At 37.8% G+C, this 24,009-nt stretch overlaps 1 protein-coding gene across 2 annotated transcripts in view; it reads right to left on the bottom strand.

The window, feature by feature from the left end:
- Positions 1 to 24,009, bottom strand: part of ST6GALNAC3 (ST6 N-acetylgalactosaminide alpha-2,6-sialyltransferase 3) — a 719,129-nt gene that overhangs the window by 251,132 nt on the left and 443,988 nt on the right. For both annotated transcript variants that reach the window (XM_007528120.3, XM_060202190.1), the window contains one exon: positions 6,761 to 7,170. In XM_007528120.3, coding sequence (XP_007528182.2) covers positions 6,761 to 7,170 — 410 coding nt within the window. The remainder of the gene's footprint in view (positions 1 to 6,760; positions 7,171 to 24,009) is intronic.

Here is a 24,009-nt window from a genome sequence, read left to right as displayed (position 1 = left end):
AAAGCTGAACCACAGCACATGAAGAGAAATAGGGCAAGCAGCCTTTTCTTCTGTTCTCACAGCCTTTCCCACAAGGTCACCTTTTTAAATTGACAGGACAAATAATTTTACTCCATAAGTGATAAGAAAGCAAATTAAATTTTATTTAGTTTGAAGAACTATTCCAATATGCTTATGAGCTGGCCTAAACCCATTTTAAATAATTTTATAGTATACATATTTCTTTTACTACTTCATGCCTCTGTATTAAAGTAATCCCTTATGGGGAAAAAAAGCTACTGAAAAAGAAAAAGATACCCACTTTAGTTGGGACTGGCTAATATTTTTTTAAAAGAATTTCAGTGATTTGAAGAAGCAAGAAAAAAGTAAGTTTTAAGGAGTTCCAGAAGTGGGGCTATGGAGCAGCAGCTGTGTTTCTCTCCTTAGTAATACCAAAGGAGACCACCTGGGACTACAACAAGGCAGGACTAGAACAACTTCAGGAACCCACTAAACCACAGTGAGTACCAACACATGTGGCTCATAGAGAGTAGCCTAAGGAGAGATTGAGTGGCTGGTAACAGTCTGGCAGTTTACCAGTTGAGGCATCATCTCCAGTATGCTTTCCCAGCAAAAAGACTGCTGAAGGGAGGAAAGGACTCCCCTAAGACTCACCAAATGCAACTGTGAGTCTCCATTGCTACTGCCCTCAGAGTCTGGAGCACCAGTGGAGAGGCACTGTGCTGACATCTGGGAACAGAGAACTGACCAGGAAACTCAGGAGAAGAGCTACACTTCCATGTCCTACCACTGGGGCTGTATAGTGGGAGCCTTTCCACATTGTTCTCCTGATGAGAACATGGTGAATAATTGCCTCAGAACCTACAGACTATAAACGGGACTTGTTTAAAAACTCCCAGAGCCCAGCAGTGCTGCCTGGCTTGGCAGTGAAGCTGAATTGAGCCTGAAGCTTTGGATTCTTGGGGTGTAAGAGACTATGTGTGTAACCATTGTGATATCTCTCCCCCACCCTACTTTATCTCTTGATTAGGAGTGAGTGATTAAGCTAAGAAGCCTACTTATAGTTTAAAAGACTCAGCTTCCCATAGCCTACAAGGAAGAAAAAGAACAAAAGAGGCTTCAACAACCATTGTGCTCCAACTCAGGGATTGAAATAATATTAAACAACTGTCAATTTCCACAACTGTGAACTCTTTAAGTACCTTACTTAGATACAAGTCAATCCAGGCAAGAGTGATCAGTAATTTGAAAAGTACTGAGAGAGGAACCTCATAACATACTATATAGAATGGTTAAACCAACAAGAAGAAATATTGGAGAAATGAACCAGGTCAAGAGTCCAGGTAAAAGCCCCCTAAAGGGTGAACCACAAAATAGTGAGGTTAATATCCAAATGCTTGTTAAGGAAATAGTCACAGGAGAGAGTATAGAGTTTGAAAGAATTGTCATCAGAAATGCAGGAACAACAAATGAGACTCTGGAAGAAAACAACATATTATCTCAAGGTTACTAGAGAGCTGAAAGCTGAAATAGTTGAACTAAGAACACAACTAGCTGAACAAGCTAAAACAGTATCAGAACAGGGTAATAAAATAGATGAACTCCAGAAAACAGTAGAGGGGAGAGAGAATAGAATCAATGAGGCTGAAGACAGAATTAGCAAGATCGAGGACATAACTAAAAAAGAAGGAAGAGATCTCAAAAAGAGATTAAGAGATACTGAAAACAACAACAGACATATAGGATGACTTCAAAAGAAATAATATAGGCATTATTAGCTTACCAAAGAAAGAAAGAGAGGGAGGGGAAGAAATCATTCTTCAGGACACAATAGCTGAGAACTTCTCTAGTGTAGACAACAAAAAAGACATAAAGGTTCAAGAAGCCCAAAGGGTCCCAAACAGAATTAATCCAGACTTAAAGACACCAAGACACATCATATTTAAAATGGAAAGGAATACGGATAAAGATGGATCCTGAAGGCTGCAAGAGAAAAACAAAGAGTCACCTACAGAGAAAAACCCATAAGATTAACAGCAGACTTCTCCACACAGACACTACAAGCCAGAAGAGAATGGCAAGATATCTATTGAGTGCTCAATGAGAAAGGCTTTCAACTAAGTCTACTGTATCCTGCTAGACAGTCATTCAGACTAGATGGAAGCATAAAAACCTGCTCAGACAAACAACAGTTGAAAGAATCAACTATCGCCAAGCCTGCCATGAAAGAAGTTCTGAAAGTTCAGTCAGACCACTATAAATAGGCCATCTATCAGAACACTCTAAAAATCTACAAGACTGGCATCAAAATATCTTCAGTCTTTGATATCAATAAATGTCAATGGCCTGAATTCACCTATTAAAACGCACAGAGTAGGAAGATGGATCAGAAAACACAACCCAACAATATGCTGTCTACAGGAAACCCACCTAAATCAACAAGACAAACACAGATTAAAAGTGAAGGGATGGAAAACTATCATACAGGCCAATGGCCCACAACAACAACAACAAAAAAATGACAGGAACAACTATTCTCATATCTGACACAACAGACTTTAAAAATAAAATTTAAAAAGATATGTATGGACATTATTTAATGCTCATAGGATCAGTCAATCAAGAGGACTTAACAATTATTAACATCTATGCACCCAATGAGAAGCCATCTAAATACATCAAACATCTACTGAAAGAGCTAAAGCAATATATTAATAGAAACACAGTCATAGTAAGGGACTTCAACACCCCATTCTCTCAACTTTACAGATCATCCAGGCAGAAAAATCAATAAAGACATGAGGGAGCTAAATGAGGAGATAGATAAAGTAGAACTATTGGACATTTTCAGAGTCATTCATTCCAAGAAACTGGAATACACATTCTACTCAAGTCCACATGGGTCATTCTCAAAGATAGACCATATGTTAGGTCACAAAGACAGCATCAGCCAATTCAAGACCATTGAAATCATCCCAATCATTCTCAGACCACAGTGGAATTCAACTAACACTAATAAACAAAAGGTTAGTAATAGTCCCAAAATGTGGAAGCTCAAGAGTATACTACTTAACAACTACTGGGTCAAAGAGGAAATAAAGGAAGAAATCAAAATGTTTCAAGAGTTCTATGAAAATGAAGATACAAGCTATCAAAATATTTGGAACACAGCTAAGGGCAGTACTGAAAAGGAAGTTCATAGCCTTACAAGCACACATTTTAGAAACAAGAAAAAGCACAAATAAACAACCTGACTGTACACCTTAAAGACCTAGAAGAAGAAGAACAACAGAACCCTAACGCAACCAGGAGGATAGAAATCACTAAAGTTAGGGTAGAAATAAATAGCATTGAAAATAAGAAAACCATACAAAGGATCAACAAAAGTAAATGTTGGTTCTCTGAAAGAGTGAACAAAATCAACAAACTTTTAGACTCACAAAACAAAAAAGGGAGAAGACCCAAATAAATCAGATTATAAATGAAAGGGGAGATATCACAACAGACACCACAGAAATTCAACATATCATGCGAGGCTTCTATGAACAACTATATGCCACCAAGCTAGAGAACATGGAAGAAATGAACGATTTCCAGGATACCTATGAACTTCCAAAATTAAATAAAGAGGAACATGATAACATGAACAGGCCCATCACAGCCAATGAAATTGAAACAATTATCAAAAGCCTTCCCAAGAATAAATGTCCTGGACCAGATGGTTTTACAACTAAATTCTACAAAACCTTCAAGGAAGAGTTAATAACTCTACTTTTAAAAGTCTTCCAGAAAATTGAAAACACAGGAATACTCCCTTCCAGCTTCTATGAAGTCAATATCACTCTGATACCAAAAGCAGACAGACAGAACCAAAAAAGAAAACTACAAAACAGTATCTCTGATGAACATAGATGCTAAAATATTGAACAAAATTCTAGCCAACTGGATACAGCAATATATTAAAAAGATTGTTCATCATGACCAAGTGGGGTCTATCCCAGGCACGCAAGGTTGGTTTAATATATGTAAATCAATCAACGTTATCTACCACATTAATAAAAGCAAGACCAAAAACCACATGGTCATATCAATAGATGCAGAAAAAGCCTTTAACAAAATCCAACATCCCTTTATGATCAAAACGTTACAAAAATGGGAATAGATGGAAAATTCCTCAAGATAGTGGAGTCTATATATAGCAAACATACATACAACATCATTCACAATGGTTACTAAGAAGCATTGCTTATTTTTTAAATGTCAGACAGTGAAACTGTTCATTTTTAAACAATCCTTATCTTTCAGAGATATCTGCTGAAATATTTAAATTAAATACTATGATGTCTCAAAACAATTGTTGAGAATAGAAAGTGTAGTGATGAAATAATATTGGTCAAAATTTATAACAGCTCAATCTGAACAGAGGTCATTAAAGGTCCATTATGCTATTTTTCTCTTGACAAATTTGATATATTCCTCTCAAAAAGAATTATCAATAAAAATATCTTGTTTAAAATTTGACAAAGAATTCCATGTCAATATAGAACATTTTTAGACAATAGAATGTGAACAATAATCACCTGGTAACTAGTTAGGATATATATTTAAATAGATATAGATTTAAATAATCGTGACAACAACAGCTTTTGCAGTCCAACCAGATTTGACCAAAACCATCCATTCAGCTTATTCTAAAACACTGGCAAAAATCTGGTCTTCTAGAAGTACTCTGTGAAGCAGTCAAGAATAGATTCAGTGAAGGAAACAGCAAGAGAGCAAGAACAAGAGCAAGAGATGTCTCCCCCACTTTCATTTCACTAATGCTTTCAATTGAACAACACCTGAAAATTAAATCTTCTTACTAAGCATTTTCTCACTATGCAGCTTTCCTTAACATAGTAATGAAGGGAAACTTCTCATGTTATTCCCTACCAGCTCTTGCTCAATAATCCACACATTTTATATAGTACCATTTAGTACCATTTTATTTAGTACCATTTGCTGTGAAAGTTCACAGCAAAAGTCAACATGCTAGAACCATATAGGAACACAAGCTGGTTAAGCTCTCCTGTGATACACCAAAATGATTCTAGAACTGACAGTTAAGACTGGGGACACCCTGAGGGCTAACTATGATGAATGAAATGCTAGATATATCTAATTAATTATATTGCTTTGGGCTAGTGAAAGAGCAGAAATTCCCAAACCCCACTCAGAATAGTCACATCTATACATAATGTTACCACGGGTAAGAGTATGTCTTTGAGGCATGACCCTACTCCTTTTATCTCTACTGTTTCTCTCATTGAACAGCTAATACTTCCCAAATTCAAATCTTACACTAGAATTCTTGCTAACTCTAGCAGTGGGAAGGATCTTCTTTGTTTGCTTGTTTTTGTGTGCCTTTTATTTCATTAAAAACTATTTAATTTTTGATCCTCTGAAGTAGAAAATGATAATCCTAACATATTATTAATAGGAAAATTGAGGGTGGGGTGGGGGTATTAATAGGAAAATTGAGGCTGGGGTGAGGACACAGTTGGCAAAGCGTATATGTTACGATGTTCAAGGACCTGGGTTCAAGATCCCTGTCCCCACCTACAAGAGGGAAGCTTTACAAGCTGTGAGGCAGCACTACAACTGTCTCCCTCGTGCCCCTCCAGACTTCCCTCTCCATCTCATTCTGGCTTTATCAATAAATGAATAAATAAGTGAGGATATCAATCCATACAGGATTTTAAATAAGTATAAGCAAATTATATCTAAATATCAGATAATATTCCCAAGCACACACTCAAGTATAGTTAAAAGTGTAGATTTGATAATATTAAATGATTATATTTTGAGAAAATCAGAATGTTAATTCTGAACTTGTAGCATAGCTCTAATTATCTGTGATATTAATCAAATAAGCAAGTTTCAAGATAATTAAAAACTTTAGCAATTACTTTATCATCTTTCAGCAGTTATTAGAATTTGGTTTATGAAAAAAGATTGACTGTAATTCTACTTCTCTCCCATATACTGGCTACCTTCTCAAAATGAAGGGGAATATGGCAAACATTCATGTAAAATAGATTATGTAGAAGTAAAGAAAGGAATTGGAAATGTAGAAATAGGAAAAGAAAAGAAGTGAGCAGGGTAGGTTACAAAATGCTGCCAAAAAACCCCAGGTATAATAAACATACTTTTGGATTGTGGATGGTATTTATAATTCATTTTGTTTCTTTTCCAACAACCCACGTTAATGATTAAATGTAAGGTTTACTACAGAATTCTGCTTGTTAAAAACCATTTTATGTTATTCAGGATCTTAGGGTCTATTTGCATGAGGGAAATTATAAAACCTTACTAGAAAATCAATAATTTCTTCTATTTGTGTTCTCAGGTAGATTTTTGCCATAACTTCTAAAAGAGTTTAGGGTCTAATGTTCCCTAACATTTCTATGTTTTGAAACATATATCCATAGGCTTCTTCTTTGGGGTAAAAATCCATTTTAATTAGTTGTAAATGGCACTAAGTAAGAACAGATCAAAAGATATCTTAGAGAAGCATTCGGTGATTTTTGGAGCTACAAGCCAATTGAAATGGAAATGGAAAGATAGAAGTAGCACAGGTGGTGCCTAGCTGCTGGCTCATCAAGTAATCCTAATAATCAAAAAAAATCAGTCCAAAGAATATTCTTTTCACTTGATAGGGGGCAAAATAATTCAGTAAGGATTTATTATAAAAGATAGTAAGGGGCTTCTCAGGACTCACCTGTCCTTCCCAGTTTCCTTCTTAAAAATTCCATCACAGTAACTCATGCGCTTCTCTGTAGTCACATAAATTTGGGCATTCGGATAGATTGCAACAGTCTTTCTTAACATGTTGTAAACGATGCCATTGCCGTCTTTCCTCATGTTGCGGAAAGGACCCCAAATAACATAAATAGTGGTATTTGCCTCCTTGAAGAAATAATCGGGGTTTTTTAGCAAAAGAGGAACACTGGTATGGGACACAACACGGATCATTGTCGCGTGGCCAACATCTTCTTCATAGCCCTTGGTGGGGGCATTGTTCATTCTCCAAATGCATGAGGCTTGATCTATTTCACTCCCCACTTTCTGGCCAATCATCTGACCTGAATTTGACACTATGGCACAAAGGTCACAGTCCAGTTGCAAAGGCTGAAAAACAAGGCAAGAGAGACATGCAAATTAGTAAGCTTCCATTACCCAAAAACGCTCTTCTGTGGGGTGGGGTGGGGTGGGGTGTGTGTGTGTGTGTGTGTGTGTGTGTGTGTGTGTGTGTGTGTGTAGAAAATTCAGATATTACTCATGCTTAATTTTAAGAACATCTCTGAAGGATTTATATACACTTAGAGTAGCTGCCGCAAATTATCAAACTAGATTTATTCCTTGTGTTGGTTTATAATCAAATAAATTTATTCCTTGTGTTGGTTTATAATCAAATAAATAAAACATAGTTATCTTTTTCTTCAACACCATATGATAACTTTTTCTTTTGTGCCTCTAGTCGCTGGGGCTTGGTGCCAGCACTACAAATCCACTGCTTCTGGAGGCTTTTTTAATTTTATTTTATTTACTTCTCATTTGATAGGACAGAAAGAAATTGAGAAGGGAGGGGAAGATAGAGAGAGGAAGAGAAAAACAGACACCTGAAGACCTGCTTTATTTCATGTGAGGTGACCCACCCCCCCCCAGCAGGTGGGCAGTGGGGGCTCCAACCAGGATCATTCATACTATATACACTTAACCCATGATAACTTTTCATTCAAAATTATACTTTCAAATGAAATACAGAAAAATTTAATCTCTTTAATAAGGACAGTGACTAAAAGAAAGTAGGGCATATAGGCACCAATTAATTTGCTTACATATAAATGGCTATGTAGTTGTTGTTAAAAATATAAAAAGTTCATGGGAGTCAGTAAGCATCTCACCCAGTAGCACAAACACATTATCATGCCTGAGGACTAGGGGCTTGGGTACAGCTACAGGGAAAAGCAATGCTTTTGGTAACTCTCCTTCTTTCCCTGTTTCTGGAGCCCCTCTGTCTCTCATAGAAGAATGACAAAGAAAAAAATGCTGGCCTCAGGAAAACTGAGCAAATGCAAGCTTCTGAAAATGACTTTCTGTGCCGAGGACAACTTAAGATAAAACTCAGGCTAGCAAAAATATTAGATATACATAAAAAAATTCTCTGGTATCAACATGCTAATTGGTCTGTTTATATTTATTCTAGGGTGTAGAAAGGCTTAAGAACATAAAGATATTTTCTAGTGCTAGTTTAACCATCAGTTTTTTTGTTTGTTTTTTTTTTAATATAACACTGGCTTACAAGACTATGTTGGGGCCAGGCAGTAGCGAACATGGTTAAGCACACACATTACAATGCACAAGGACTGGGGTTCAAACCCCTGGTCTCCGTCTGCAGGAGGAAAGCTTCTTAAGTGGTGAAACAGGTATGCGGATGTCTCTGTCTTCTTCCCTTTCTATCTTCCTTTCCTCTCTCAATTTCTGTCTTTATACAATAATAAATAAATGACTAAAATTACGAGACCGTATGTTTTTGGAGTTAAATTTCACCTTTCTTAGACTCTATGTTGCTATTCCATGTGCCCACCACCGAAGTGACAATACTTCTCCCACCATCGATCAGTTTGACCCTTTCTCTCTCCCTCTTAAGGCTTTGGTGGCCTCAGTATCAGTGTCTTAAGACTTGCTTTTTACTTGAGTTTGTTTCTTTGCTTTATTTCCACCGTAACTATGAGATACTTTCTTTTAAACTTATGAGGCAGAAGAGACTCACAGAGGTGAAGCATCAGCTTTTAGGACTTGCAGATGATAAATTCAAGTGGCAGTAGTTAATTCAAAACAAGATCTTCTAACTCTGAACCCACTGTGACTTCCATTACTGCCTCCATTCTTTCTTCCCACACAAACCAAATACATTCCTTTTGCATTTCTCTCCTACATGAAGAAAGTCACTCATCTTTGAAAACAATGATAAAGGAGTAGCATGCTTTGTTGATTAACATCTTCTATTTCCCTTTTGTGAGATTTCACATTTTGTATCTGACATTTAATCCTAGAATTGTATTTAACTTACTGGTCAGTGGCTTTTCTCACACTGGCTACTTTATTTTTCTTGTGTTGTACTTTAATTTACTGTTTAATAATTTCTGTCCATAAGACATAAGCTTTTAAAGAACAGAGCCATTGCTTGTTTTCTTCCTTTTTAAATAGCAACTCCAAGAATCTCTGAAAAATCATAGGAGCTCAACATAAAATGATATAGGAAATGAAAGCAACTGAATGAAAATAATTTATTAGCAGTCTGAACACTGAACTTAATATTACTGAAACTAATAGAGTTTTCCAATTCTTCTGTAAGTGTTGATTATGAGGGAAAGAGTAAAGCAATTCAAAACAGGCACAGCAACAAGTTCAATCGATGTGGATAAATTGAGAGGGTCAGTGCCTCAGAAGAGTCATCTGCATACTTTTCACGTAGCTGCAACACATCATTTTTTTCTATCAATACAAATGAGTCAAGATTGAATATCTATTACTTTGTTCCATGGAGTGTTCTAAAGTTTAGGGACTCACTGGAAATAGGCATGAATTTAAACAAAATTCCCTGCTTCAGAGCTTATATTACTTGGGAAATCAAAGCAATGCAAATGCTAGTATAGTATATATTATACTATGCTCAATAAATATAATTCGTAATTGGAGAATATTAAAGCAAAAAGGGGGTTAAGATATAAGTGTGTGTGTATGTGTACTTATATGTATGTTGGTGAAATAATCAGAGAAGGGGAAATTAATATTTGAGAAGAGACTGAAATAAAGTAGAAGTTCTGGACATTGGGATTTGGAACAAGAATAAATTCTACAAAACAAAAATGAAAGATACTGCTGCTGTCATAGAGGAATACCACTGATTTTTGTATATTAATTTTGTAGCCTGATGTCTGGCTATATTGTCTAACAGTCTCCCAGAGCTTCCACTAGATTCTACTGGATTTTTTGTTCATACTGTCATATCATTTAAGAACAGTGACAACTTTATTTCCCTTTCAATGTACATCACTTTTATGCATTTTCTTCTCTAATTGCTTTGGCTAGTACTTCCAAGATATGTTGAATAGCAATGGTAATAGTGGGCAATCCTATATTTTACCTGATTTAGTAGGAAAATTGTGAAGCTTATCAGCATTGAATATGATGCTAGCTGTGGGTTTGCTGTATATACTCAATACATTAGAATAGATTGAAGAATTTTCCATCAATTTCCATTTTCTAAAAGTTCCACTATTGAAAGTGTGCTGGATCTTGTCAAAGGTCTCCCTCAAAAGGATTTTTAATCTTTTCACAATGATCTATTTATGGGTATATACAAGTACCCATCTACCTACCTTCCGGTAAGTATTATGACTTTATACTGAAAGCTACTTTGATCAACATTCTTATGCTACCTTTTATATTTTGGGCACTAAATGTTGTTAAGTTAGATTTTCTTCATTGGCTTATTTTTTTATCTGATTGATTTTTATACTTATAAACATATGATAGATAATCTACTCATTAGATATGTCAAAACTTAGAATCCAGAAAAAAGATTCAACTTGCAAAGTCCACAAACTTTCATTATGAGATGTTTCAAAACTCTTATCAATAGGTCTAACACAACTTCTGAAGTAGAACCTCTAAAGTAAGATAAGCAGTAAGTGGTCTGGACACCAAGTAGAGTAAGTCTGTTCAAGTCTCAGGTTACTAAGAAATGAGATTCTGTAGGTTAATGCAATGGTCACTTTTGTGAAAGAGTGAAATATGTTAACTGTTTCTTTTACAGGTTCCCATTTCTTCAGAGCCTGGTAGCCACAAGAAAAACAGACCACTGAACACTCCTCCCCCCTGAGCAGTTTAGATAACCTAGCCAAGCTTGCAAGGATGATGTTGCAAAATGTGTGGTTTAAGTTTGAAAGTTTGAAATTAACCCGCTCTATTTGCTTCTGCAATACCTGCTTTGCTTAGATATAGATTGACACCATAAGATAGAGTTTAAAATGTATACATTAGATAAGGGTGTGGAAAGTACCCTCTGCTTGCATAAAGCCCCTCTCCCTCCTTAGTTAAGAGTGACTACCCCCATCTGGGAATGCTATAAAAATCTCTAGGTTAAAGAGCTCAGGGTCTCATAAGCTATGGGACCACCTTAAAGTTCCAGCTTTATGCACTTCTCAGCTGAGACCTTTGTGTGTTTACCTGTGTGAGTTTGTGTTCTTTACTTTTATGTGTGTTTTGGTGCAAATAAATACTTCTACTTCTCCAGAGTTCCTGTGTCAGCTTCAGTCTGTGATAAGGCTTGGTCAGCAGGAACTTAACAACTTTCCCCAAGACTAAATAGAAGTGCCAGGGGTTGCTTCTTGGAAGTAGGCATTGATCTAAGACCCTTCCCCACCCAACCAAGAAACTATGATTTTAGGCAATAAGAAAGAGCACACTACTCCTTCTGCCAGGCTATTTGCAAGAGGCTTTGACATTCTTTATAATTAGCTGAGCCTGCCAAAGTAACTTAAGAGTCATGCAAATCACTGCCTGATTTAAATTGTGTATCATATGGCACACACCAACATATCACCAAGATGCATATGGTATAGTGAAGTTGCTTACTATTCCAAGAAGTTGCTTTACTATATAATAAAAACATTTTGGGGGGGGGGGGGCATGGCCTACACAAAATGGAAAAAAAACAAAGATATAAAGGAAAAAGCTTTAGATGTGTTCTAATTTACAAAGTGCAGCAATTTGCATTGGATTTCCCAGTCATAGTTATTCACATGAATTAGCTGGTTCTGCTGTAACAAGGCTTAATTTAACTAATAAGAATCAGCATAGTGGCTTCGCTTGACAATTGTAACCTCTGAAAGTGATCAATTAAGACATCACAATCTGTTTCATGACAACATACTGGGGTGCCACAGCTGTGCTGATTATGAGGTCAGCAGCTGACTAACAACTTGAGGGCAAACACAGAACAACAGCCTCTTGTTTTTTTGTTTTTGTTGTTTTTTTAATATTTATTTTCCCTTTTGTTGCCCTTGTTTTCTTATTGTTGTTGTAGTTATTATTGGTGTTATTGATGTCATCGTTGTTAGACAGGACAGAGAGAAATGAAAGATAGACACCTGCAAATCTGCTTCACCACCTGTGAAGTGACTCCCCTGCAGGTGGGGAGCTGGGGGCTCGAACCAGGATCCTTACACAGGTTCTTGCACTTTGCACCACGTTCGCTTAACCTGCTAACCTACCTCCGGACTCCCAACAGTCTCTTGTTTATGTGACAAAGATGTAGCTGGGCAGAGTGCTACAAATACAATGCTTTCAGCCATGTGGTAATCTTGAAACCATTCCTTCTATAATGCCATTCATTTAGGCATATGGCCAGTCTTTTTTTTTTTTTTTTTAATTTAAGAAAGGATTAATTAACAAAACCATAGGGTAGGAGGGGTACAACTCCACACAATTCCCACCACCCAATCTCCATATCCCACTCCCTCCCCCGATAGCTTTCCCATTCTCTATCCCTCTGGGAGTATGGACCCAGGGTCAGTGAGGGTTGCAGAAGGTAGAAGGTCTGGCTTCTGTAATTGCTTCCCCGCTGAACATGGGCATTGACTGGTCGGTCCATGCTCCCAGTATGCCTCTCTCTTTCCCTAGTAGGGTGTGTCTCTGGGGAAGCTGAGCTCCAGAAAACATTGGTGGGGTCTTCAATCCAGGGAAGCCTGGCTAGCATCCTGATGGCATCTGGAACCTGGTGATTGAAAAGAGAGTTAACATACAAAGCCAAACAAATTGTTGAGCAATCATGGACCCAAAGCTTGGAATAGTGGAGAGGAAGTGTTAGGGAGGTACTCACTGCAAACTCTAGTGTACTTCTGCTTTCAGGTATATATTTTGCAGTAGTTTATGGATATGTGTGAACATAAGCTCTCTCTCACAGAAACTGGTGTATATCTAGGTTTTGGGACTTTGTTAGAAAGTGAACCACCTGAGATGAAATTAGAATGTACTATAAAAGGAAAGGTCTCACCCAAGTAATGAAGCTGAAGGGTTGTCATTCCACATGTGAAGTCTCTGGACACAGTCTGAGGTGAAGCATGTTGAGGTGGCAATCGTTACGTTGGTTAGGTTATGGTCGGCGGATGCAATATTATTTGATATGGATTGGGAGGGGCATATGGGAAAGTGGGCCCTATCCAAGGGTTGGATAGGGCCCACTTTCCAGTATGCCCCTCCCAGTCCTACTTCCCCCAGTCATGGCCAGTCTTAAGAGACAGTATTTATTCACAGAACTGATTAACTGCCTGTTTTTTGTTTGTTTGTTTTGTTTTTTAATAAGAACACTGATCAGCTCTAGTTTATGGTGGTGCAAGGGACTGAGTGTAGAACTTCAGAGCCTCAGGCATGAGTCTCTTCGCCTAAGCATTATGCAAAAACCTACCCCCTGCCCCAAGGGTCTGGTTCTTAAGAGTTACCAGAAGATGTACTGCATCTGATTACTGCTTTAGTTCATTTCAAGGACATCTTCAAAGTATAAGAACACAGGGCTAGATGAAACATTTCTGATCATAATCAGAAATTTTAGGGATAGGAAGAGAATGACTGATTTATACCTTTGAAAGCACTTTCAAACTATAGTTAAGTCTTGACTGTAAACAAACTAACAAGCAAACAAGACACTAATAGAGAGCTTTCCCAAGAGTCACTCTTATCTGGTTATCTTACTTCCTTTTACTAGCTTTATCATCTGCATCTTGTGATCTCAACTTTCTTTGTTAAAATGCACTGTGATCTCCCAGAACTCATCTGATATTTGATACTGAGCCCTTGTTTGAAATTTTATTCCATATGTCTCCACTTGCTTGGTTGTGCCTCAGTAAGCATTTTCTTTCTAGATGGAGGCCTTGGATTTTCCGAGACCTTTGGAAAGATTTATCTGGTTTCATTTTATCAAAACCCATCTTAATTCTGAATTTTCCTTTTTTAGTTGAGCAATTCTTTGTTGTCGGTTTCTTTTATTATTATTATTATAAAAAACAAATTTGGCCTCTTCATCTTACTTTCTTCTACATTTGAAATATGAAGATAAGTGGCTTGGTTGTTTATAAGTCTATAAACAGATCATCACAAATATTCAGCCAAACTTGTCAGGGCAAATGTGCTCTCTGAAAGAAATCTCATAATTGTCAAATATTTCACCTGAGGTCTAAAACACTGAATTTTTAAAATAGTAACATCACTATATTTAATGTGGGAATTTTCTTATTCTTCAAAAGTATAGTAACTCTATACTTACATAAGCAAGCATCCTGGCTAGAAAACAGCCATTCTTATTTAGTACCTACTCTGTGTACAGCACAGTGAGGGATTTAAAATAATTTTAGAATTCTAGCATTAGTTTTCCTTTTTTTTTTCCTTTTTGTTGCCCTTGTTTTATAGTTGCTGTGGTTATTATTATTGTTGTTATTGATGTCGTTATTGTTGGATAGGACAGAGAGAAAATGAGAAAGGAGCAGAAGAGAAAGCTAGACACCTGTAGACCTACTTCACCGCTTGTGAAGTGACTCCCCTGCAGGTGGGGAGCCGGGGGCTCTAACCCGGATCCTTACACTGATTCTTTTGCTTAGCGCCACCTGCACTTAACCTGCTGCGCTGCCACCCGATGCCCTCTAGTGTTAGTTTTAACCTCAGTGCACAACTAAAAAGCATATGAGAGAGTTCTGTGATCAATTTTTGTAATCCACAAAGTCTAGGGTCAATTCATATAAGATTTTTTTTTGATTAAAATGTTTTAAAGTCCTGGGGCTTTACACATACATAATGTCACAACCCAGGTAGATAGTTTTAATTTTTTTTTAACTTTTCTATTTTTATTTGACAGGATAGAAAAATTAAGGGAGGGAAGATAGAGAGAGGGAAAGACCTGCAGACCTGCTTCACCACTGTTGAAGAGTCCCCATGACAGGTGGGGAACAAGGGGCTCAAACCTGGGTCCCACATGGGTCCTTGCACCTAGTACTATGTATGCTTAACCAGGTGCACCACTGCCAGGCACCACCTTCCCTCTTTTTTTTTTTTTTTTAATTCCGAGAGAGAGAGAGAGAGAGAGAGAGAGAGAGAGAGAGAACTACTGCACCACTGAGCTCCCACTTGGTGCCAAGGTTTAGAACACTCCCTTGAAAAGAAAGTACTCTCTCTGCTAAAATTAATCCTAAAATGTGTCTCTTTACAAGAAAAAAAAAAAGCACCTAATTCATGGCTGGGTAGGTGAAAGAGAAGAAAGAAAGCATTCTGAGTGATACATAAAATATAATATGTGATATTTCTTGATAATAACTGATTAAACACCTATTAGAGGTCAGTCATTCTGCTCAGCACTTCATTATATTATTCCACTTAATTCTCATAATTCATCCTTTCTTTCTTCCTTTCTTTTTCCTTCCTTCCCTCTTTCTTTCCTTCCAGGTTATCACTGGGGCTCAGTTCCTGCACTATGAATTGACAGCTCTCGGCAGACACTTTTTTTCCTTTTTTTTTTTTTCCTATGTTTTTATTTGATAGGACAGAGATAAATTGAAATGTGGGGAGACAGAGATGGAGAGAGAAAGACAGAACTTGCAGACTTGTTTGATCTCTCCTGAAGCATCCCCCTGCAGCTGGGGAGCGAGGGTGGGGAGCTCTAATCCAGGCCTTATGTATAGCAACATATGTGTTGAACTGGGTGCACCACCACCTGGCCCTCTTCAAAATAAATTCTTCAAAAGTTAATTTTTATTTCTCATTAAAGAGTTGAGGAAATTGAGATTAGTATGCTATACAGAGAAAAATAAGTACTTTTCAAGTTAAGAAAATATGTTTTATTTCATAGAACACTAATAACGTAATTTAAAAAGGGGTATTAATGAAATATTCACTATTCAATTCCGTGTGTGTGTGCGTGCGTGTGTGTGTGTGTGTGTGTGTGTGTGTGTGTGTGTATGAAAACACTTCAATTATCATCTGTGGGTCAGAGAGGTGCTCAGCTGTAAACTGCATGTCTTTCACACATGAGGTCCTGAGCTTGATACTTGACATCACATGAGAGCAATATAGAGAACTACATAGATAGCATAACAGTGTTTCTCTCCTCTATCTCTCTCTCTCACATACACACTAAATAAATAAACAAACAAACAAACAAATAAAATTAGACTATGATCCAGAAGGTGGAGACCTATGCATCATGTGTATAAGGTCGTGTCTATCTCTGCACCACGTATTTGTTTATCAACAATTTCACCAACATAGCACATTCTTTTTTTTTTTGGCTGAAAGAAATGTTAAGGAAAGGGCTGGGCCATGGTGTGCTCAGTTGAGCATACATGTAACCATGTGCAAGGACCTGGGCTCAAGTCCCTGGTCTCTATTTCAAGGGTGGGGGAGCTTTATGAGCAGTTAAGCACTATTGCTTCTTTCTCTCCCTATCTCCCCTGACTCTAGATTTTTCTGTCTCTATCCAAGAGATTATAAATAAGTAAAGAAAAAAATATATAAATAAGGAAACTTACAGCCAGGAGACAGGAGAAGGGAGGAAGGAAGGGAGGAAGGGAGGGAGGAAGGGAGGAAGGGAGGGAGGGAGGAAGGGAAGAAGGGAGGGAGGAAGGGAGGAAGGGAGGAAGGGAGGAAGGGAGGAAGGGAGGAAGGGAGAAAGGGAGGAAGGGAGGAAGGGAGGAAGGGAGGAAGGGAGGAAGGGAGGGAGGAAGGGAGGGAGGGAGGAAGGGAGGGAGGAAGGGAGGGAGGGAGGAAGGAAAGAATGGAGGAAGGAAGGAAGGGAGGAAGGAAGGAAGGAAGGAAGGAAGGAAGGAAGGAAGGAAGGACGGAAGGACAAAAAGAGAAGAAAGGAAGGAAGATAGATTACGATCTGCATGTGAGCAGAAATAACCACTTCTTTCCACCAAGGGTATTACCAATGAAAGAAATTAATAAAATAATTTTTCTTAACATTTTCAGTTTGAAATATAGCTGAAAGTTCAACCACAACCAATGCTATTTGCTTTAAAATGACCCTTCCTGTTTTCATACTCAGTTTGCTTTGCAGACTTTTTGTAACAACAGCAGTGAGTTGTGTTTTTCTTGAAGTGTTAAATGATTACAGTCTGTCTCTAAAGAGAAACAAAGGCCATGGTAGATGCTGTTATAAATTGGTATTCTATCTAAAGAGAACGCCTACCCACTGCCTTATAAGCTTCCCTGAGGTGAATTCAGAACCAGTATTATCTGGATATTTCCAATCTGTTCTATAACTCATGAATGGTTCACCTTTCTTTATTTATGAAAATCCCATGGCATTTGCTGATTGGGGAAAAATGATTACATTATAGGTCACTTCACAAATACCCTGAATCATATCTTCATTTTACTATAAACATTACTGTTTTTTGCCATACGAATTCAGTTTGAAAAAAATGCTGAGAGGGGCCAGGTGGTGGCACATTTGGTTAAACACATGTTACAATTCACAAGGACCCAGGTTCGAGCCCTTGGTCTCCACTTGCAAAAGGAAAGCTTTGCAAAGGGTGAAACAGTGCTGTAGGTGTCTCTGTCTCTATCCCTATCACCCCCTTCCCTCTTGATTTCTGGCTTTCTCTATCCAATAAATAAAGATAATTTTTTAAAAAGTTCTGAAAATATAAGTACAGGAAAATCAAGGAAGCCTTATATTCTAAGATAATTTGGGAGTGAGTAGAAGCAAGATATAGCTATTATTCCCTGTTTGTATCATTAGTTCTGTGGTTATTTTAATAATCAGTCAACTTTATGTGCTCATGTTGAAGCAATATGTATTATTTATGCAGATTGTAGAAAGCAGCTTACCATGATATGCCAGCTCATCACTGCCTGCTTTTGTTTGTTTTTTAAAGGACAAAAAAAAAAATGGAGAGATGAACAAAATTAACAAGCCATTCAGTCTGATAGGCAAGTTATTAGTACACATTGAGAATTCCTGTTTACTTTAGACTTTCTCTCATTTAACTGATGAGACAACTCCTTCTTAGTCACTTTTTTTTCATCCTGCCCTTATCAACCACCATGGATAATTTCTCTCTTCCCTGCTTTGGGGAGAAACTGACAAATCACCCTATCCTTTTTGAATGATATATTGGAACAACTGCCAAGCACTTTACATTTTAATCAGTAAGAAGGATGAAATATTTAACCTTTACTTTCTTCTCCATGAATAAGCTTATAGACAATAGACTAGATAATTAAAATCTGTGAATTAAAACTTGCAAAACAATGTGGTTTCCCCAGCAAAAAAAGAAATAGTCATGTACAAAAGGTCACCTGTCAACTAGTTCTAGTTATTAAATCCCTGCATTTATCACTGAGGTGGCTGTACAGAAAAGGAAGGTCAAGACATTAAATTATGAAGCAGTCAGGATTAGAAAAGGTCACCAAAAACTCTAGTAAAATTTAACCAAACCTGCTAATTCCACACCTGAAAAGCAAGCAGAAGCACACAGGAAGAAAACACAACCCTGGATACAGCTAATCTGTCTTTCTTCCTTAGCCCCTCGTGGAAAATAAATTTTTATTTGATGCCTTGAAATCTAAAATGAAACTTGCTCACCTCAAATAAAAATATGTGTTTCAATAAATATTTCAGAATGAAAATCACATTTGAATCGAACCAGTTTATATTATTAACACTATTGGAGAATGGTGGTTTTGATTTTAACCTTAAGAATTCAATTGAAAAGATTAGAGCTGGGGGAGGGGCACTCCAGGCTTCCCTCCATGTTTTCCAGGACAATGAGCAACTCACCACTCGCTAATTTACTCCTTTCATTTGGAAACAAATGAGATCTTTGTTTCTCCTCTTCCAATCTGAATGGATTCAAACAAAGCAGGTAGAACAGAACTCCAGAGACACTCTTCAGTTAGCTGCCATCTATTCCTCCACCAGAATGTCTTTAGAGTTTGAGTTTTAGAGGTTTCAACATGTATAATGATGCCACTGGGGAATAGATTTTGCCTTTATTCTCTTTGATGTTCTTTTGAGGTCTTTCAAGTGAAAGGTACAGAGAGGCATTAACAATCTGGCATTGTTTTTATTGCTTGACAAAGAAAAAAAATGTATTTTAATTTTTCCCATGTTTCAGGAATGATAAAGCAAGCTGTTACCATCTACCTGAAGTCACTTTCAGCACACTTCTAACTGTGAGCAAAGAACTGTGAAGACGGTTCTACACAGAAATCAACACAGCTCAACCAAGCCAGCCTCTGCCCCATCCACAAACCAGCATCTTTCAGCTAAAGCACCTTTGAAAAGCAGTGTGTATAAATCACACACTACAAGTAACAGCACATAAAAAAACAGATTTGATAACCCACAGTTTGACTTTGACTCTGCGGATTTGGGATATGGCATTTACCTTGGTTCCTACCTTGTGGCATTATATCCAAGCATAAAACTTAATATGAGAGTTCATAAAAATGTTAATGTCAAGAAATAATTCTCAAACAGACAACATGAAGCTATGTTTCTCGGTTGCCATAGATGATGTGTTCTCTTTATTTGGAAGTTCCTTGAGGGAAATGGATATGTATAAACATGCTGGCATGCCAAGGGAAAGCAGCCTACTTCTTATGGCCTGAAAAGCAAAAAAGACTTCTTTTCTTCAGATCAAGAAGGAATTTTTATCCAATGGACTAATAACAGAAGTAACTGGCATTTCACTCTCTGTATTATTTTCTTCTCCTTTCAGGAAGATGAACACATCATCTGATGGTGTCACATTGAGAAAGTAAGAGAAATCTGATTTCTGCTTGTGGGATTTACATATTTATTTTATTTGTTTTGTTTTCTAAGTTGGGAGACACTTTGGTAACTTTATAATTTCAGGGGAAAGGGTTGGGGGCAGTGGAGGTGGACTGAATATGAGTACAAAAGAAGGGTCCACCAATGGAATGAGAACCCAGGGAAGACAGTCTTTCTTTTTTTCCTTTTTTATAGAATATAGTTAGATGAATAGCCTTTAAGAAGATACGAACAAATGACCCCATCCAAAAATGGGGAGAGGATATGAACAGAATATTCACCAAAGAAGAGATCTAAAAGAACAACAGAGATATGAAAAAATGCTCCAAGTCATTGATTGTCAGAGAAATGCAAATGTCATACATCAGAAATGACAGCAACAACAAATGTTGAAGAGGTTGGGGGGGGGGGCGGCAAAGGAACCTTCCTGCGCTATAAGTGGGGGTATAAACTGGTCCAAACCCTGAAGGGAGTAGTCTGGAGAACTCTCAGAAGGTTAGAAGTTGTACCTACTCCATGACCCTGCAATTCTTCTCCCAGGGATATATCCTAAGGAACCAAACACACCCATCCAAAAGATCTGTGTATATTGTATGTGCATAGCCCCACAATTTTTTTTTTCATGTCTGAGGCCCTTAGGGCCCAGGTTAAAACCCCAGCACATTCACAACAAACCAGAGCTAAGCAGTGAGAGAAAGAGAGAGAGAGAGAGAGAGAGAGAGAAAGCCCAGTAAACTTTCTGATACCAACTGTACTGTACAGACCATATCAACCTTTTGTAAAAACTTAATCACCCTGGTTAAGTGCATATGTCACCATGCTCAAGGCCTCAGGCCCTGGTCCCCACCTGCAGGATGGAAGCTTCACCAGTGGGGAAGCAAAGCTCACCCCATCTCTACCCTCTTAATTTCTGTCCTATAAAACTAAAAAATAGTAATTTTTTTTAATGTCTCAAACTTTATTTTTCTTTTTTTATTGGGGAATTAATGTTTTACATTCAACAGTAAGTACAATAGTTTGTACATGCATAACATTCCCCAGTTTTCCATATAACAATACAACCCCCACTAGGTCCTCTGAATCCTTCTTGGACCTGTATTCTCCCCACCCACCCACCCCAGTCTTTTACTTTGGTGCGGTATGCCAATTCCATTTCAGGTTCTACTTGTGTTTTCTTTTCTGATCTTGTTTTTCAACTTCAGCCTGAGAGTGAGATCATCCCATATTCATCCTTCTGTTTCTGACTTATTTCACTCAACATGATTTTTTCAAGGTCCATCCAAGATTGGCTGAAAACGGTGAAGTCACCATTTTTTACAGCTGAGTAGTATTCCATTGTGTATATATACCACAACTTGCTCAGCCACTTATCTGTTGTTGGAAGCCCCACAATTTGTAATAGTCTATACCTGGAAGTAACAACAGATGAGTGGTTGAATAAGTTGTGAAATATATATATTCACAATGGAATACTACTCAGCTATTAAAAACGGTGAACTCACTTTCTTCACCTCATCTAGGATGGAGCTTGAAGGAATCATATTAAGTGAGACAGGCAGAAAGTAAAGGATGAAAATAGGATGATCCTACTCATAGACAGAAATGGAAAAAAGAACAGAAGGGAAAACACAATGTTAATGTTGGACTGGATTTGGTGTACTGCACCAAAGTAAAAGACTCTGGGGCAGTGGGGGAGTGTTCAGGTCCTGGACCATGGTGGCAGAGGAGGACTTAGGTGGGGTACAAGGGAGGGGGTCAGTGTTATGTGGAAAACTAAAAAATATTGCATATGTACCAGCTACTGTATTTTACTATCAACTGTAAACCATTAATCCCCCCCAGTAAAGGGAAAAGAAAAAGAAAAAAGGTTGTATAAAAGAGCATAAAAGAAGAAGGAGGAGACGGAGAAGGAGAAAGTAGACAGGAACACTTCTGTGGTAGGGAAAGAATTAAGACTAGGAGGAGATACAAATGATCTTTCAGATAGGGGAGATAGCATAATGGTTATTCAAACAGACTCTCATACCCAAGGCTCCCCAGTCCCAACCCCCCATACCACCATAAACCAGTGTTGAAGAGTGCTCTGATTAAGAAAAAAATATATATATATATCTTACAAGAGGCAACTATGATTAGATTTAATTTCAGAGACCTATGTCTATAAAGCAAGTAAAGGTACAACGTTGAGATGGGATACTTTAAAGAAGATTTAAAAGACTTCAGGTGAATGGTAAGTTTTTAAGAAAAAGATTATGAGCAAGAATGAAAAGGATTGCAGATTGAAACACAGTGGGCATTTACTAAGTATGGATTTTTTTTTTAACCTCTTGTAAAGTTATACATTCTTTCTAGTACTATTCTGGAGCACAGGAAGGAATATACAAAAAGACACCAGTCAGCTTGACCAGGGTTAGTTGGCACGTAGTATACTCACTATTGAAAATTTAGGAAGTAGCAAGTAATATGCATTTTAAAGTGCATTGTAAAGAAATGGTAGTAAATTGTGGTCTGGGAGGTGGCGCAGTTATAAAGTGCTTGACTCTCAAGCGTGAGGTCCTGAGTTCAAGCCCTGGCAGCACATGTACCAGAGTGATGTCTGGTTCTTTCTCTCCTCCTATCTTTCTCATCAATAAATAAATAAAATCTTTAAAAAAATTTTTTTTTATTTATTTAATTTATTTATTCCCTTTTGTTGCCCTTGTTGTTTTATTGTTGTAGTTATTATTGTTGTTGTTGTTGTTGGATAGGACAGAGAGAAATGGAGAGAGGGAGGGGAAGACAGAGAGGAGGAGAGAAAGATAGACACTTGCAGATCTGCTTCACCACCTGTGAAGCGACTCCCCTGCAGGTGGGGAGCCGGGGTTCGAACCGGGATCCTTATGCCGGTCTTTGTGCTTTGCGCCACCTGCGCTTAGCCCGCTGCACTACAGCCCGACTCCCAAATAAAATCTTTTAAAAAAATCATTATATATATATATATATGAAATGGTAGTAAAAAGAAGAGATTAAAAAATCTTAAAGGGACCAGGCGATGGCACATCTGATTAAATCACACATTATACTGTGTGCAAGGTCCTAGGTTCAAGATCCTGGTCCCCACCTGCCGGGGGAAAACTTCACCAGTGGTGAAGCAGGACTGCAGGTGTCTCTCTGTTTCTTTCCCTTTTTTTCTCCTCCTCCCCTCTCAATTTCTCTATCTCTATCCAATCATAGATAAAATAAAAGTTAAGAGAGATAGAGGGAGAGAGAGAGAGGGGGAGAGAGAGAGAGATGCCTTAAATAATGTCACAGAGAGATGATAGTGAATAAATTTCTATGGTTCCTAATGGGACAGGCTACAAGAAATAAGCTCTAGTCTTATAAACATGTGACCTTCCTTCTTGTGAATCACTTGACTCTGAAAATCTGTTTTAGAAAATGCATTTCAGGGAGTCAGGCGGGGTTAAGTGCAGGTGGCACAAAGCGCAAGGACTGGCTTAAGGATCCTAGTTCAAAAACCCCTGGCTCCTCCCCTGTAGGGAAGTCATTTCACAAGTAGTGAAGCAGGTCGGCAGCTGTCTACCTTTCTCTCCCCCCCTCTCTTCCCCTCCTCTCTCCATTTCTCTCTATCCTATCTAACAATGACGACATCAATAACAACAACGATAATAACAACAACATCAATATTAACTACAACAATAAAACAAGGGCAAAAGGGAATAAATAATAAATATTAAAAAAAATGTATTGTGTAGTCTTGATACATATTTTAAACCAGAGTACTGCTCAGCTTTGACTTATGGTGGTGCTAGGGATTGAACCTGGAACTTGAAAGCCTCAGGCATGAAAGTCTCTCTCTCTCTCTTTTTCTTTTTCTACATAACCATTATTCTTTCTTCCCAGTACAGTTCAGATATTCTGTGGAGGGTAGATAGCATAATGGTTATGCAAAGAGACTCCAATACCTGAGGCATCAAAGTCCTAGGTTTAATCCTCTGCACCACCATAAGTCAGAGCTGAGCTGAGCAGTGCTCTGGTAAAAAAAAAAAATACAGTTCCGATCTTCTAATAAACTTTGACAGCTGGGAAAAAGTAAAGAAAAACATTTCCTAGAGGGAAATAAAAGAATCCTAGGCCTTAAATTACTGCTACAA

Source organism: Erinaceus europaeus, chromosome 11, assembly GCF_950295315.1.
Source record: "Erinaceus europaeus chromosome 11, mEriEur2.1, whole genome shotgun sequence".
In the NCBI taxonomy this organism is placed as follows: domain Eukaryota; kingdom Metazoa; phylum Chordata; class Mammalia; order Eulipotyphla; family Erinaceidae; genus Erinaceus; species Erinaceus europaeus.
Note: the sequence above shows the minus strand (reverse complement) of the source record. Positions and strands in the feature narration are given on the sequence as shown.